General features: G+C 38.5%; 1 protein-coding gene across 2 annotated transcripts in view; it reads right to left on the bottom strand.

The window, feature by feature from the left end:
• LOC124771310 (serine/threonine-protein kinase Sgk2-like) overlaps positions 1 to 17,023 on the bottom strand; it is a 102,949-nt gene that overhangs the window by 46,796 nt on the left and 39,130 nt on the right. For both annotated transcript variants that reach the window (XM_047249315.1, XM_047249316.1), the window contains exons 5-6: positions 12,675 to 12,827; positions 12,170 to 12,443 (exon numbers count right to left, since the gene is read on the bottom strand). In XM_047249315.1, the coding sequence (XP_047105271.1) occupies positions 12,170 to 12,443; positions 12,675 to 12,827 (427 nt within the window). The remainder of the gene's footprint in view (positions 1 to 12,169; positions 12,444 to 12,674; positions 12,828 to 17,023) is intronic.

Raw genomic sequence — 17,023 nt, 5'->3', positions numbered from 1 at the left:
CGAGAGAGGCAATTCTGACGTTACGGCTAATAATGGAAGCAAGGCTAAAGAAAAATCAAGACACTTTCATAGGATTTGATGACCTAGAAAAAGTGTTCGACAATATAAAATGGTGCAAGATGTTCGAGATTCTGAAAAAAGTAGGGGTAAGCTATAGGGAGAGACGGGTCATATACAATATGTACAACAACCAAGAGGGAATAATAAGAGTGGACGATGAAGAACTAAGTGCTCGTATTAAGAAGGGTGTGAGACAAGGCTGTAGCCTTTCGCCCCTACTCTTCAATCTGTACATCGAGGAAGCAATGATGGAAATCAAAGAAAGGTTCAGGAGTGGAATTAAAATACAAGGTGAAAGGATATCAATGATACGATTCGCTGATGACATTGCTATCCTGAGTGAAAGTGAAGAAGAATTAAATGATCTGCTGAACGGAATGAACAATCTAATGAGTACACAGTATGGTTTGAGAGTAAATCGGAGAAAGATGAAGGTAATGAGAAGTAGTAGAAATGATGAGAACAGCGAGAAACTTAACATCAGGATTGATGGTCACGAGGTCAAAGAAGTTAAAGAATTCTGCTACCTAGGCAGTAAAATAACCAATGACGGACGGAGCAAGGAGGACATCAAAAGCAGACTCGCTATGGCAAAAAAGGCATTTCTGGCCAAGAGAAGTCTACTAATATCAAATACCGGCCTTAATTTGAGGAAGGAATTTCTGAGGATGTACGTCTGGAGTACAGCACTGTAGGGTAGTGAAACATGGACTGTGGGAAAACCGGAACACAAGAGAATCGAAGCATTTGAGATGTGGTGCTATAGACGAATGTTGAAAATTAGGTGGACTGATAAGGTAAGGAGTGAGGTGGTTCTACACAGAATCGGAGAGGAAAGGAATATGTGGAAAACACTGATAAGGAGAAGGGACAGGATGATAGGACATCTGCTAAGACATGAGGGAATGACTTCCATGGTACTAGAGGGAGCTGTAGAGGGCAAAAACTGTAGAGGAAGACAGAGATTGGAATACGTCAAGCAAATAATTGAGGACGTAGGTTGCAAGTGCTACTCCTCTGAGATGAAGAGGTAAGCACATGAAAGGAATTCGTGGCGGGCCGCACCAAACCAGTCAGTAAACTGATGACCAAAATAAAAAAATAAAATAAAAAAAATTGGAAGATACTACTATATACATATCAGCACCAAATCCAATTATGAAACATAATGAAAACTTATTGATAAGACATGGGATTTTTAGGACCTACACCTTTTTTTTTTCTATCTGAATGGTTGTAAATGACTTGTGCAAAGAAAACATTAAATAAATACTCCCAACTTTTGATTTTGTTGCTTCTTTTTCAGAGTAGCACCTACTCTTTTAGCATTCTTTTCTTGTCTCTTGTACATTCTTTTTGAACTTAAAACTCTTAGGTCTACTGATCATGCTGCAGAACAAAATTATTCATCCCTTTGTGAAACTCCAGCTAGGTATTAAAATATATACATACAACACAGTAATTTTAATAGATTTAAACGACAGGCTGTGCAAATGTTAACTGTTTCTCTCTTTCTCCTATGTAGCTCCTCAATTTAAGCCCTCAACTTATTCTCTCCAATCCTCTATTTTCTTGGATCTAATTGGGCTGTGTATTGCTAGCACTGGGCATTACTCTGCTCCATGAAAAGACATATGTCTTTTCCAAAAGATTAGATACTTGTTTACGTATCTGTTTACCACTGAACACCTATATATTCAGTGGTTACATTTACTCCTTCCATCATTTGGCCATCACCCAGGACTCTTCAGCATCATATTTATTTATAAGTGGCTGTAGCTTCATTTTGGACACACTTTCCACGCAGATCAAAAAGCTGCAGATTTTCTTTATTACAATCTCCTGGCTGTGGATTATTTGCCATAATTTGCTTTTTCACCAAAACCATGCACAAGGTCATGACAGCTGTCAAATTGCATAGTCTCACGCATATGGTTGAAGGCATTAAAACTGCCCCTATTGCAACTGACACTGTCATTTTTGTCACAATGTGATGGTTAGGTAAGAGCTGGAACCATAAGATAAAGGAAGGAGGTATTGCAGTGAGTGTGCACACAATGTTACATGAGTATGTGTGTTAGGAAAAACTGATGTGTGTCATTGTCAAGTTAATTAATGGATGACCTGAGAATATTTCATTTAGCTCTGTCCAATGCAGAAAAATTGTGGTTTAAGTTGAAGGACATTACAAATTGCAGTTTGTGTAAGTACGTTATACGTAAAGTAATAAAAGATGGCATAGGCTCACTGTGACGTAATGGTCTCATTCAGCAAATGTTGTGAATACAGAAGTGACAAAGACGACGATGGCGACCACTAGCAATGAGTTCATACAGATACAAATTTTAATAGCAACTCATGTAACTGTGAAAAGGGCCATGCGTAATGTTAACAATAACTGTAACACTCAGGTCCTGATGAAAGGTTTATAACAGAATCCTAAGAAGTTCTGGTCATACATAAAGTCAACAAAGGGATCTAAATCTTCCATTTTCTCTCTCATGAATCTTTCTGGTATTGAAACTGAAGAAAGGAGGTGAAGCATAAGTTTTGAGCTCCGCTTTTCCAAAATATTCGCAACATAGGATACTACTGTACCAATGTTTGGCCTCGTTACAGACTCACAACTGAGTGATATCAGTATTAGCAGCCCCAGTACTAAAAATAATTACGATTACTCAGTGTATATATGGCATCAAGTTCTGGTGGAATTCCAGGTACATGTTACACTGGATATGGTACAGAATTAATTCATTTTCTAGCTCAGATTTAGAAATAGTCACTGGCAAAAGAGTGCAGGTCACTGATGTCTGCCTGCTGAAGGATCTCAGAGCATATATAAATTCAGACACTCATTGTTCCTGGAGGAAAACAAGCTTGTCTCCAGGAATCAGCATAGGCTCAGAAAACAAAATCTACTTATGTGAAACACAGCTTGCTTTATCCACACACCTCTTGCAAGTAACAGAGGCAGGTTAACAGGCAGCTCGGTCTTACTAGATTTCCTAAGGCATTCAACACTGTACAACAGCAACCACTAACCAATACATAATCATACAGAGCTCTCCGCAAATATGCGATTGGCTTGAGGAATATTTGACTAATAGAACCCAGTACATCATACTGCATGGCAATGTTCCACAGAAACTAAAGTAACATCAGGTGTGACAAGGAAGCACAATAGGACATCTAATGTTTTCAATGTACATAAACAATTTATCAGATATCATCAGTAGGGACTATAACAATGATCACTGACAATACTGTTGTATACAGGAAAGTAATGTCGTCGGATGATCATCAGGAACTGCAAGAAGACTTTGGCAAAATTTCCACTTAGTGACATCAATGACAGCTCTCTTTACAGTTCTCTGTCTTTTTTACAGACATTGTCTTACATTTATAGTACAGTATACTCTCTGTTATTCAGGGTAATGTAGGGGACAAGATGCACGAATAACTGAAAAACACAAATAACCAAGATATTTTCAAGCATGTATTCTGCATGATGTCTACTGGAGGGGCAGCAGCAATAGCATCATTGGCCAATGTCTGTGTGCACTCCAGGCCATTAAATCATTACCCTTTCCTATATTTTAATTTTCAATGAGGTTACAGTAAACAAATATTATTAGAAAAAACAAACATTACTGTACAGTATTTCTGTGATTAGTAAAGCAGCATTATTAATACAAGTTGATAAGAAGTACCTTCAAAGGAAATATCTGAAATGAAACCACAACCAAATGGCGATAGATGAAAATGTTAGCTGTTGGTAGCAAACCACTATACACAAATGCTGACAAACATTACCTTCTCGAATCCACCAGAAATAATGTTATATTTAAATATAATTTGATTATCCAAAGGACGAAGCAAGAAAGTCACTTAAACTCGCATTTCAGGGAAGAGACAGCAAGAGAGTATTAGAAGGAAAGAAACACCAAAACATCAATAGCAAAGTGGTTTTGTTCTTCCCCTCCATTACTTGTTCCTCGCATTCTTTTCTCTACCTTATACACTAATAAGCCATAACGTTATGACTACTGCCCTCCGTGACATTGGGTGCTGCCTGGTGGAGGTGTGGGCAAGTGACACAGTAATGAAAGTATATAAATGGAGGAGAGATAAGATATGGGCTGCAAGAGAGGAAATACATTCAGACAAGCAACTCTGACAAAGCGCAGAGTATTATTACGCAAAGTCTGAACGAGTATCTCAAAAACTGTGAAGCCATTCGAATGTTCACGTGCCACTTTCTTGAGCATCTATGGAAAGAGGTAGGACGACAGTGAAACTACCACTTGCTTCATGCTTGATGTCTTCCCCAACAGTGATGTCAACTTTAAGAAGTATAACTGAGTCTCGGAGCCAGAACTGTGCTACCGTGGTTTGAGGAGCATTATAGTGAACTAGTGCTGATGAATCAGTGACCAAACTTTCCTGATGTAAATCCCATGGAACCCATTTAGGTTGCTATTAGGCATCACCACCATGTACACAAATCAGCAGCCTGTTATTTACATGAATCACATGACCTATGCGTAGCCATCTAATGCCAGATACCTCCAGGAAAAAACCAACCAACAAGCTGTCAGATCCCTGATATGCAGAATCAGTGATGTATTTCATTCCAAAGGAAGACAAACAACCTATCAAGAAGGTGGTCATAAAGTTTTGGCGCATCAGTATCTACACTATGTACAATATTTCCATTACCTCTTATTTGTCAACTGCCCTGTGGAATTTCACATTTCTCAAGTCTGCAAATATTTTATGTTGCTTGTTTTTTTTTAATTATGAGGGCTACCCAGAAAGTAACCAAAGTTTTGGTTCACTGTAGTGGTGTGCAGGGCTACAGCCACTATCTTGGTGCTCGATACGCATCCAGTGGTGGTAGTGTGTCATCTGTCTCTCTATCACTTTGCTTTCTAAGACACGTTAAAAAGTGTGCAGCACTAGAAAATCCTGTCACTTGTGAGGTGCATTCTGTGATTAGCTTTTTGTTGGCAGACAATGGCAAAAATACTGAAATTTATCACAGCCTATGTGATGTGTAAGGAAAAGAAATAATGAGTGAAAGCCAAATGAGGCAATGGTACACAGATTTTAAAAATGGCCACACCAATGTCCATGAGGATGACCACAGTGGTATGCCTAGCCTTGTGAACAACTGACTGACGATGAAAATCAATGAAAACATTAGTGAAAATGTTGTGTGGTTGAGAAGCTTGTTTACTGCAAATATTGTGCTAGGCAGGTTCCCACAATCCTAAAGGAAGACCACAAAAACCAGACCAGCTGCAGCACTGACCTTCACTTGAAGATTATGAGAAAAGTGGTAACAACCATATTTTAACTGGGGATGGGACTTGGATAAGCACATCAGTTGTGAAACAAAAAGGCAGTTGACAGAATGAAGAGAGAGAAATTCTTCCAAGAAATGAAGGAAGTGTTCGCAAATGCTGTCAGTAAGAAAGTTCATGGCCACTGTGATTTGGGACTCTAAGGGAGTGGTTCTTGAGGATTTCCCTGGATGCAGCAGAATGATTAACTCTTAGGGGTTTTGTCAAAGACACACAAAGTTAAGGCAGATGATACAAAAGAAGCATTAGGGAAAACTTGGAGCAAGCATTTTGTTTTTCACGACAACACACATCCACACACGGCCAATCACATCAAAGAGCTCCTACAGAGTTTTGGATGGGAAGTGTTTGATCATCCATCATACAGCTCAGATTTTGCAGTGAGTGACCATCACTTCTTCCCAACAATGAAGACATGGTTCACTGTATAATGTTTTGATACTGATGCTGAATTGTATGCCACTATAAACCAGTGGTTGCAATCGCAGGCGGCAGATTTCTACAAATATGGTATCGAACAACTTGTGCCACAGTATGAGAAGTGCCTCAAATTCAATGTCTGTTATGTAGAATAAATAGTTTAATAGTGTACCTTTAAAATGTATATAAAAAATTTGTTTTTTATATTGTTAATTTTTTTAAATTTCAAATGCCTTACTTTTTGGATAGTCCTTGTACATCTTTCAATATTAACTTTTACAAGCTGCGACATTGTCGCGAATAAAACAGTGACCTGCATATACAATAAGTTTCCTTTAATTTACGTCTATGGTCACAAACTTTTTATTAACAGATTACCGGTTTCTTCAGCTGAAAGAAAGGCTCTATGAGAACTGAGAGGAGACCAAGATATCATCATCTTCCCTGCTAACAAAGGAAATGCTATTGTGCTTCTCTCATGCAGAGAATATAGTAGCAAGATATACAAACTGCTCAATGATGTTGCATACTGTAAATTAAAAAGTGATCCGACGGGTAGGATACAGAGAAAGACTTTGGAACTCATCAGGAAGAGTTCGATTCCAGCACTAGTCACCAAGGGTTTGCGTCAACAGGATGCAGTTCCTTCTAGACTCTATGGATCACCCAAGGTCCATAAGAATGGGGTGCCTCTACGTCCCATTGTAAGTAACATAGGAGCACCTACTTAATTTTGTTCCTAAATATCTGACTCCACTATTGGGGCATCTCATAGGCAACCGCGACCATCATATTCAAAACTCTGAAGATCTCATAGGTCACCTGAAAACTCAGACTGCAATCGTCCAATCTCTTAATAAGTTTTGATTTTGTGTCTTTATTTACAAAGGTGCTCTTGCAGGACTCTTTACAGCTCTTTAGCAACAAGTTTGAGGAGGACATAGTGGCATTTTTTAAACATGTGCTTACTTCAACATACTTCTTATTTCATGACCAATATTTTGAACAAGTGGACGGTGTAGGCATGTGAAGCCCTCCATCTTCTGTGGTGGTCAATTATTTTGTGGAGGACTTTGAAGAAAAAGCACTACAGCCAGCCACCCTGAAACCCTCTTGTTTTCACTCTGAAACTCACTTGTTTTCTGCGGTATGTGGGTGATACATTTGTGGTGTGGCCACATGGACTTTTCACTATACCTGTGTTTCTTCAGCATTTAAATTCGCCCCATTCAAATATAAACTTCACAATGGAAGTGAGGAAAAGTGGTAATTTACCTTTTCTTGATGTTTTCGTACGAAGGAGAGCATATCAAACCTCGGGGACACCATGTCTACCACAAGCCAACCCATACAGATCCATATTTGCAGGTCACAATCTGCCACCATCCTGCACAATGTGGTAGTGTATTATGTACATTAGTTCACAGAATGCAAGTGGTATCTGGTCCTGAAAGCCTGTCGAGTGATATACAACATTTGAAGACAGTGTTCCGAGAAAATGCTTGTTCTGACACACAGATGAATAATGTATTCAGGCCCAAGCGAGTTCAGTCTATGGAGCAGAACGAAGATACCAAGACACCCACCACTTTGGCATTTTTGCCATATTTTGGTGCCATGTCATCAAGAATCTGAAGAGTACTAGGAAGATATGACATTAAGTGTGTTTTTCGAACACCTGCAAAACTGAGGAACCTATTGGATTCGGTTAAGGATGATCTTGGCCTGAGAAAATGTTGTGTGTACAACATCCCTTGTCAATGTGGGACTGCATGTATAGGCCAGACATGTCACACATTACAAGAACGCCGCCATGAACATCAGTGACATACAGGCCTACGCCAATTGGAGAACTGCAGAGCACTGTCTGAGTACAGGAAATCACATGATTTACGAAAAGACAGAAGAAGTTTTATCCACGGGATCATCTTTCTGGGATTGCTGCATTAGGGAAGCAATACATATCTGCACAGCTGATAATCTACAACACAGATGTAGGATTTCAACTGAGCACAGCCTGGAACCCTGCATTGGCTGCTATCAAATTACGCCGAGAAAATTAAGATTTTTTTTTTTTTTTTTTTTTTTTTAATATAACAGACCCAACATAGCATTGGTCTAATATTTTTTTTCTTTTTTAGTGAGTGCCACCTGGCCACACTGTTAGTATACATAGCATACAGAGCACACGCAGGAAGACCGCTCTGTGATTTTTGGCAGAGAGAATTTGAGTATGGTGCATCTATCTGCAAATCATTGCGCATTCTTCACGTGCACGTTCTATATACAAAGCGTCAATGTGTGGATACCGTCAGAAAAACATACCTAGCCACCAGCACAGAACCACCTGAAGATGTCTGACTGTTGCACCGAGGAATTTGCACATCATCATTTGGCGGCAAACCTGTGAATACTATTTACAACATACTCACGGGAAAGCTTGAAAGTCTACATTCATACTGTGTACATACTGAATCGTAAATGTGGTCGCACAGGTTACTTGCCTTATAAATAGTTGCCCCTGTAATGATATGAACAGTGAGCAGGCTTTCAAAATAAAATTACTATTAACAACAAACCTACTGGAGAGGAGCTGTTTGTAGTAAGACCAAAGTCCAGTTGAAGTGTCTGCATCTTACAACAACATTCTAATAATAATCATTATGTTGTTGCTGTCTACACTGTTAAGTGGTCTGCTGCAGCTCCCCAGACTAGTCTATCATTGTTCAAGTCTCTTGGTCTCTGCTTAACTACTATAGTATCTATTTAAACCTCCTTACTGTCTATTCAAACTTTGGCCTCCCTCTGGAAGTTTTACACCTTTGAAATTAACTCTTCCTTGACACCTCAAAATGTGTCTGACCAGTCTTTCAGTCAAATTGTGCTATGAAGCTCTTTTTTGCCTGTTTGATTCAGTATAGCCCTATTAGCTATATAAGTATGTAATCTTCATCGTTCTTCTGTAGCACAACATTTTGAAAGTTTCTAGTCTCTTCTTGTTCCAACTGTTTATCGTCCGTGTTCCTGTTCTGTGTAAGGCTACACTACAGACAAATACTTTAAGAAAATACTTCCCAACATTTAAATTTATATCTAAAATTAAATTTCTTTTTTTCAGAAATGGTTTTCTCTTTCTTGCCTACCTGCATTTCACACTCCCCATACTTCAGCCATATTCACTTTCTTTTTCTCGCCAAACAACAAAACTTATCTACTACTTTCAGTGTCTCATTTCCTAACCTAATGCTCTCAGCATCACCTAATTAATCTGACCACGCACTATATTAAAGTTTCTTTTTTACTTTTGTTGGAATTCATTTTATTACCTATTTTCGAGACACTACCTACCCTCTTGAACTGATCTTCATTGTCCCTTGCTGACAGAATTATGTCGTTTACAAACCACAAAGATTTTATTTCTTCTCCCTGAATGTGAAGTCCCTTTCCAATCACCTCCTTTGTTTCCTTCACTGCTTCTTCCTCATACAGACTGAACAACACTGGGGATAGCTCACAAGCATGTATCACTTCCTTCTCCATTACTGCCTCCTTTACACATTCTTTGACTCCTAATTGCAATATGGTTTTTGCAGAAGTTGTAGACAACCTTTTGCTCTCTGAACATTATCTCTAGTAACTGATAACGACCATTATAATGCAAAACTATTGACCAGTCAAGAAAATATTACTTTGTTATGAACAATGTACCAAGAATACAAAAATTATAGTTACAACTAAATCTTTCGTAGCACCGAATGCTATTGCCATAGGTTCAGATATACAGTGTGAGCACAAAGTCTTGCCCCGATTATAACAATTTATTACAGAATAACAGTTTGACATCATAATTTACATTTGATGCCATTACATAGGTTAGCTCCTCCCTCCCCCCTCCCCCCCCCCCCTTGGACCACTTATGTTAGTAAACCTCATTGTGTGCTCCCTTGGTAGTTCGGAGAATGTCAAGGCGGTATTCCAGTTCCCGCCAGGTGTTTCGTAACATGCGTTCTGTCGCAGTACCCACAGCAGCTTGTATCCTAGCCTTCAATTTGTCGACATCAGCAACTGGTGTGACGAGAACTCTGTCCTTGATATAGCCCCAGAAAAAAAAGTCAAGGGGTGTAATGTCTGGAGAGCTGGGTGGCCACTGTGTTGGACCATTCCTTCCAATCCACCGATCCGGAAATGTTTCATCCAGGAATCGCACACCATCAAAGGCTAAGAGGAGGGGGTTTGCTCCATCTTGCTGGAAAAGTAACCATGGTTGATATTCTTCTAACTGTGGGACAATGAACTGTTGCAAAATGTCAGTAAACGTTAGCGGTAATGGATTTTTCTGCGAAGAAAATTGGTCCAAAAACCTTGTTATGCACGAGGCCACACCAAACATTCACTTTTTCACTGTAACTGTTAAGTAGCATGTGGAGACTGAACCCCATATGCGGACATTATGCCTACTCGTATTTAGCATTCGATTGACATGAATTGTGGATTCATCGGTAAAGCATATGCGATTTAAGTAATCGTTAGTGCCATCAATCTTCATGAGAATCTCAGTCGCAAATTCAGCACGTGTCAGCAAATCATTCGGCTGAATGGTCTGCACGATTTGCACTTTGTAAGCATGCAACCTAAGCCTTTCACGAAGAATCTTCACCACATTTCCTTGCAATATTTGAAGTTTAGCTGATACTTGACGAGTTGATTTAGACGGACTCTGTTGAAACGATTAGTTGCATCACTCACATGAGGCCTGCCACTTTGAGGATGCTCTTCAATGCTGCCTGTTTCGTTAAAGTTTGCATACCATCACTTTATTGATTTAACTTCAGGTGGGCTGCATCCATAAGAAGCCTAAAATTTACACTGAACACTGATGGGCAATTTCGTTTCCTGAAACCAAAGCACACATTGCGCTTTCTCCTGCTTTGACGCCATTTCGCCAGCAACTAATGTGACCTAACAGACCACGTCAGTGTTGTGGAACACTAGCACCATCTATTGGTCACAACAACTAGTAACACTAAGCTATGTAATGGCATCAAATATAACTTATTGTGTCAAATGGTTATTGTGTTACAAATTTTTATAATCAGGGCAAGACTTTGTGCTCACCCTGTATAAGTAAGAGATTTCCTTAATGTCAATTAAAAATTATTCAGAAGGCAATTTTAAGGACTTAACTGAAGCTGCTTTACTTAAAAAGTAAAGAGGATTAGAGCTGAATGACTAGTTAGTAGGTACTTTAAAGTGTAGCACCTATTTTTTGCAAAATTTGCATCCATTTTTGGTAAAATTTGGATCTAAATTTTTTGTTTGTTTGTTTGTAAATAACTAGATGTACAAAGTTAAAAGGTTATCAAACTACATGCCTAAAAACAAAGCTTTAGTTCTTGAAATTGACATTTACTTACACAAACACTTCAATTTCTTCCCCAGATGTAATCTGTGTTTGTTTCCTTCTTTTTACTACATTTAAGCTTTCAAAATACTATTGTATCTGCTGAGATGCAGCAGTATCTTCTCGCCAGTGAACTGAGTGGTTCTCTGATTTAATGTGTTTCTCAACATCCTTTTTCTTTCCCACCAAATCTGATAATTACAAAATTCATAGAACATTAATTTTGACCTCCCATGGGCATTCATAGCCAAACGACCCATCCTTGACAACACCACAGATAAAATCGACAAGACACTAATCGCAGAAGTAGGACAGAAAATATCTGTTCAGACATTAGGGGAAGAATTTCAGTGTAGCCAAACAATATGTACAGCTTTTATTTTCCTGTGACTTTAGTGCAGCCACTATCAACTTGCACTCAGTTGAGAATCATAAAAAAATAGAATTGTGAGTGCCAGAGGGGAAGAAGGGGTGTGGGAAAATGAGCTCAGTCACACTCATGCAGGGCAGCTTGCCAGATGACGTGCAATATCAACATCAAAAATTGGTTTCAGTTTTTATATTTATGTATGGCATAGGAGGCTATTTCAAATTATCTCTGATAAGATAGTTCATGTGGATACAATTCACTACATAATAGCATCTCTGATAAGATAGTTCATGTGGATACAATTCACTACGAAATAGCAGGTACTAGGTTATTAAGCATTTTTGCATTGAGGCAGAATTCGCATTTATCGCAATATGTGAGTTTTGTGAGGTCCCTGCTAACAAGTATGTGTCACATCTAGTTTCACTATTCACATTAACTGTGTCAACCAAAAATAGTAAATGACTTTGTATACTTCTCTGTAAAATTTAAAATGATACTTTTAATAATTTCTATTAGTGGCTACAGGATCACGGATGGTAAGACTCTCACCTCTCCTCCATTAACATAATCAAGCACAAAAAAGAGCTTGTCTGGTGTCTGAAAACAGTAATGAAGGCCAACTAGGAATGGGTGATTTAATGTCTTCAGCAACACACTTCGCTCCGACATTATATGGCGGACCTCATTCCTCTTCACCACAAGTCGCTTACTGAGAACTTTCACGGCATAGAAGCGTTGCTCTGTACGATGTCTGGCCAGCAAAACTCGCCCAAAACTTCCTTTCCCAATGACATGTAGGAATTCAAAATCTGCTGGACGAGCACTGAAAATTAAAATGCAAAATTGTGCATTTTCTAACTTCGAGAAACAGTAACAGCACATTACTAAATTATTATTATTATTCATGGCACTAGACCACCAATTTTATACATAGTGAAGTTGTCTACAGTCAATATACAGTTCATCACAAAATTTAGCTATGGAACTAAAATGTGTTGTCAAGAGTTCCACAGGGGAAGTTTACAGATAGAGGGCAGTTACATGCAGTACTTACGAAGTGCGTTCTGATGGTCCTAAATTAACTTGTGGTGCTGGTTCTGACGTAGAATCAGTACCTTCTATGCTGTCTCCATCTCCATCACCTTCCCCATCTTCAGATAGGCTACCCAGATTACGATCAAGCTGGAAGAATTCCCGTACCTCAGGCCTACAAGAAATACAGAATTATAATGCATCCAGTCAGTGACTGAGAAAGGAAAATTAAAAATCTTCACACAAAAGTAATACATTCTGTAAATCCATATGTTATATTACAGTTTTCATTAAAAAAGATCAGACTACTTGGATAAAAGCCTCTATTACATGCATTTCACTTTATTCATTAGGTCATACAAAACTGAAATGAAAATACTGTCACTGGTATTTGGTGCAAGTTGTCAAAAGTTTTTATCACGCTTTTCCCAGTATTCTCCTACAGAATTTCAAATGTTGGGGTATCAGAGATCTTTTTGGTAACTAGTTTTCATCCTATGTACTTAAAAGGATGCAGTGTGTTACATTACGAAGCTCAGGGAGTGTACAGAATGAAACAGCATTTTCAAAATGGAGGACTAACCACTGCAGGTGTCACACTGGTATCAGTACTGGGTCCACCCTTAGCCTTGTCATACAGTGGAAAAAAATCACATCAAAACATAATTAATGTGGAGTACTGAAATTTTGAGATTCCATTGGTCTACTTAACATATTTAAGTGATTACATTGCCAGACCACAGGTTAATGTGTGAGATACGCCACTGCAAATGTGAAAAGCTGATACACCAATAACCAGTGTAATCATCAGAATGTTGAACGCAAGCATGAAAACATGCATGAACTGTGTTGTACATGTGCCAAATGTCAGTTTGTAGGGTGGAGTTAAATCCCTGTTGCACTTGGTCTGTCAATGCAGGGACAGCTAATACTGGCTGCAGGCAATGCTGGAGTTGTTGTTCAATGATATGCCATGTGCGTTTGATTGGAAACTAAGCAGGTGATCAAGCAGGCCAAGGCAACATGTCAATGCTTTGTAGAGCATTTTGGGTTATAACAGTTGTACGTGGGTGAGCGTTATCTTGTTGGGAAACACTCCCTGGAAAACTGTTCATGAATGGCACCTCAACAGGTCGAACCACCAGACTGACATACAAATTTGCAGTCAGGGTGTGTGGGGGTAAGCCCAAGAGTGCACTTTCTGTCATACGAAATTGCACGCCAGGCCATAATTCCAGGTGTACGTCCAGTGTGTCCAGCACAAAGAGAGCTAGTTTCAATGCCAACAGGCCGCCTCCTAACCAGTACACAGCCATTACCAGCACCCAGACAGAACCAGCTTTTATCAGAAAACACAACAGACCTCCTCCAATGAGGTCCCATTTGACACCACTGAAGTAACAAATTGTCATTATTGTCAGCTTCCCCTCTGTGTATTAATGTAAAGTCAGTGCCTAAAATGAATTTGTGGCAGCGTAACATCTCTGACTGGAGAAAAGGAAGATTGCTGCCCGAGGAGGGAGTGAGAGGCAGTATGCTTGTAATGCTCACACGAGTCACATATTGTGCTCAGTAATTAGCAGTGCAGAAATCTTATCTCTTTGGTGTGTCACTATTCTGCTATCACACCTCCAGTACCCCATTTCCCACAAATTTATGGAAATGAATCAGTTCAAAAGAAGGTCTTGAGCTTGGATGACCACTGTATGTCATGTCAATATCTTGTAAATAAAAAAGAGTTATTTAAATGTGTGTTAACTATGTCTATTGAACAGCCTCGTAATTGTGCCAACAAACTATACAGAAGTTTTTGACATTGGACTTACTTTGAAAGAACATTTGAAAGTCAATGAGTGATATATTGATGGAAGAATAGGTCTTCTATTTTAATCTTTTGTTGACAATGGACATGCGTCACTATGAATTTGATCTTAGTGGTCATTTGAAAATAATCACAGAACAACACGATTACACAAACTTTATTTCCAGCTACAGAATCTGCAAAGCTTACTTATTAACAGTTTCATGTTAGAGATGCATTCGACATGAAAGTGGTCACAGGAATTTTTAAAGATTCATAAATCTTACATTCTCATAGCTGATATCAACCACTACTTAAAAAGAAAACCCGTTTAAAGTGATATTTTGAGTATCTGTGGCTGACCAAGTTTTATCGATGTAGTGTGTCATTATTTTAGAGACAGGAAAAGCAGTTCTTACATGATGAAGATAATTTATTTGAAATTTTAAAGACAGTCACTTCTCAACTTGGTAGACTAAACAATGCTGCTTTATATAAGCAGACCTGGAATCCATTTTCCATAAGAGAGATATAAATAATTTATGAAGAAATTTTTGCATGAGGTACTTTCTTCCAATCAACAGTGTAATTTATATCAACGAAAGAAGTCGTTTGAAGAATGTCAACTAATTTTAATACGTTTCAAAGAAATAGTACAATGTCTTGTCTTCCCCAGAATACACTGGCTTGACTCTTACAAGTTATTGTGACAGAGGGGCATTCAATTGTCCATATTATTCATTCATTCATCAATACTTGTTCTGTAGGTCATGAATGCGACGTTTCATAATGATGTGGAATGTCTCACTTTAACGTAAGTTTTCTTTACACAAAATAATTAATTTTTTCAGTTACTACTTCATATATAAAAATTCATCTATTGAGCAGATGGCGTTGCCATTCTGAAATTCTTTTAATTTGTTTTTAAATGTTGGTTGGCTATCTGTCAGACTTTAAATGCTATTTGGCAACTGACCAAAGATCTTTGTGGCAGCATAATTCACCCCTTTCTGTACCAAAGTCAGATTTAACCCAGAATAGTGAAGATCATTCTTTCTTCTAGTGTTGTAGCTATGCCCTTCACTGTTATTTTTGGATTGGGATGGATTATTAATAGCAAATTTCGTAAGTGAATATATGTATTGCAAAGATACTGTGAATATCCCGAGTTCCTTAAATAAATGTCCGCAAGGTGATCTTGGGTGGGCTTCAGCTATTATTCTAATACATGCTTTTGTGCAATGAATATATTTTCTCTTAATGATGAATTACCCCAAAATATGATGCCATATGACAGCAGTGAATGAAAATAGGCATAATAGGCTAATTTACTGATATGTACATCACCAAAATTTGCAATAACCCTAATAGCATAAGTAGCTGAACCTAACCATTTCAGCAGATCATCAACATGTTTCATCCAATTCATTTATCAATGGTGTTATGCCATTTACTGTACAGAATTGTATACATTATGTTTTCTCAAAATTTAGTGAGTCGATTTGCAGAGAACCACTTAATAATTTTCTGAAAGACATTGGTTACAATTTCCCCAGCTGATTCTTGTTTGTTGGGTGTGATTACTATACTTTTATCATCGGCAAAACGAACTATCTTTGCATCTGCATGAATACAGAGTGGCAAGTCATTAATATATATATAATAGGGAAACATACCACGCGGGAAAAATATATTTAAAAACAAAGATGATGTGACTTACCATACGAAAGCGCTGGCAGGTCGATAGAAACACAGACAGACACACACACACACACACACACACACACACACACACACACAAAATTCTAGCTTTCGCAACCAACGGTTGCTTCGTCAGGAAAGAGGGAAGGAGAGGGAAAGACGAAAGGATGTGGATTTTAAAGGAGAGGGTAAGGAGTCATTCCAATCCCGGGAGCGGAAAGACTTACCTTAGGGGGAAAAAAGGACAGGTATACACTCGCGCACACACACACACACACACACACACACACACACACACACACACACACACACATCCATCCGCACATACACAGACACAAGCAGACATTTGTAAAGGCAAAGAGTTTGGGCAGAGATGGATTTCCGCCTGGGATACATAGTTGCCACATTACAAGCCAAATACTGCTGAGTCTACAGTCTATAATATGAATGTACACATTAATCGAATGGTCGAAGGTTCCTATCACTCGGCAACTGTGAATTTTGAATGGAATATAAAAACTTATAAATCAAAGATTGCAATTAAATAAAATTTGCAGATAATATTTTTAACAACTTTAAATGATGAGTAAGGTAGCAGAAGTACCTTTAAGAATGCCATTTATTACTGCAAAACACTTATTGGTGTCGATGGTCCAGCAATTAAATAAAATATAAGTTGAATAACGGGGAAACAATAGAGTCCTACTTTACGTAATTAGTTATGAGCAACAACATAGCTCATGAGATATTTACTTCTAAATGCATACTACGTCTTCACTGCAGAAGCCATGAAAATCTCACAAGTGCACAAGTCGGCACTATGAAATATTTCTATCTCCCGCAACCACGTGCAAACTGCTCAACACTCT

The sequence above is a fragment of the Schistocerca piceifrons genome, unplaced genomic scaffold, assembly GCF_021461385.2.
Source record: "Schistocerca piceifrons isolate TAMUIC-IGC-003096 unplaced genomic scaffold, iqSchPice1.1 HiC_scaffold_936, whole genome shotgun sequence".
In the NCBI taxonomy this organism is placed as follows: domain Eukaryota; kingdom Metazoa; phylum Arthropoda; class Insecta; order Orthoptera; family Acrididae; genus Schistocerca; species Schistocerca piceifrons.
Note: the sequence above shows the minus strand (reverse complement) of the source record. Positions and strands in the feature narration are given on the sequence as shown.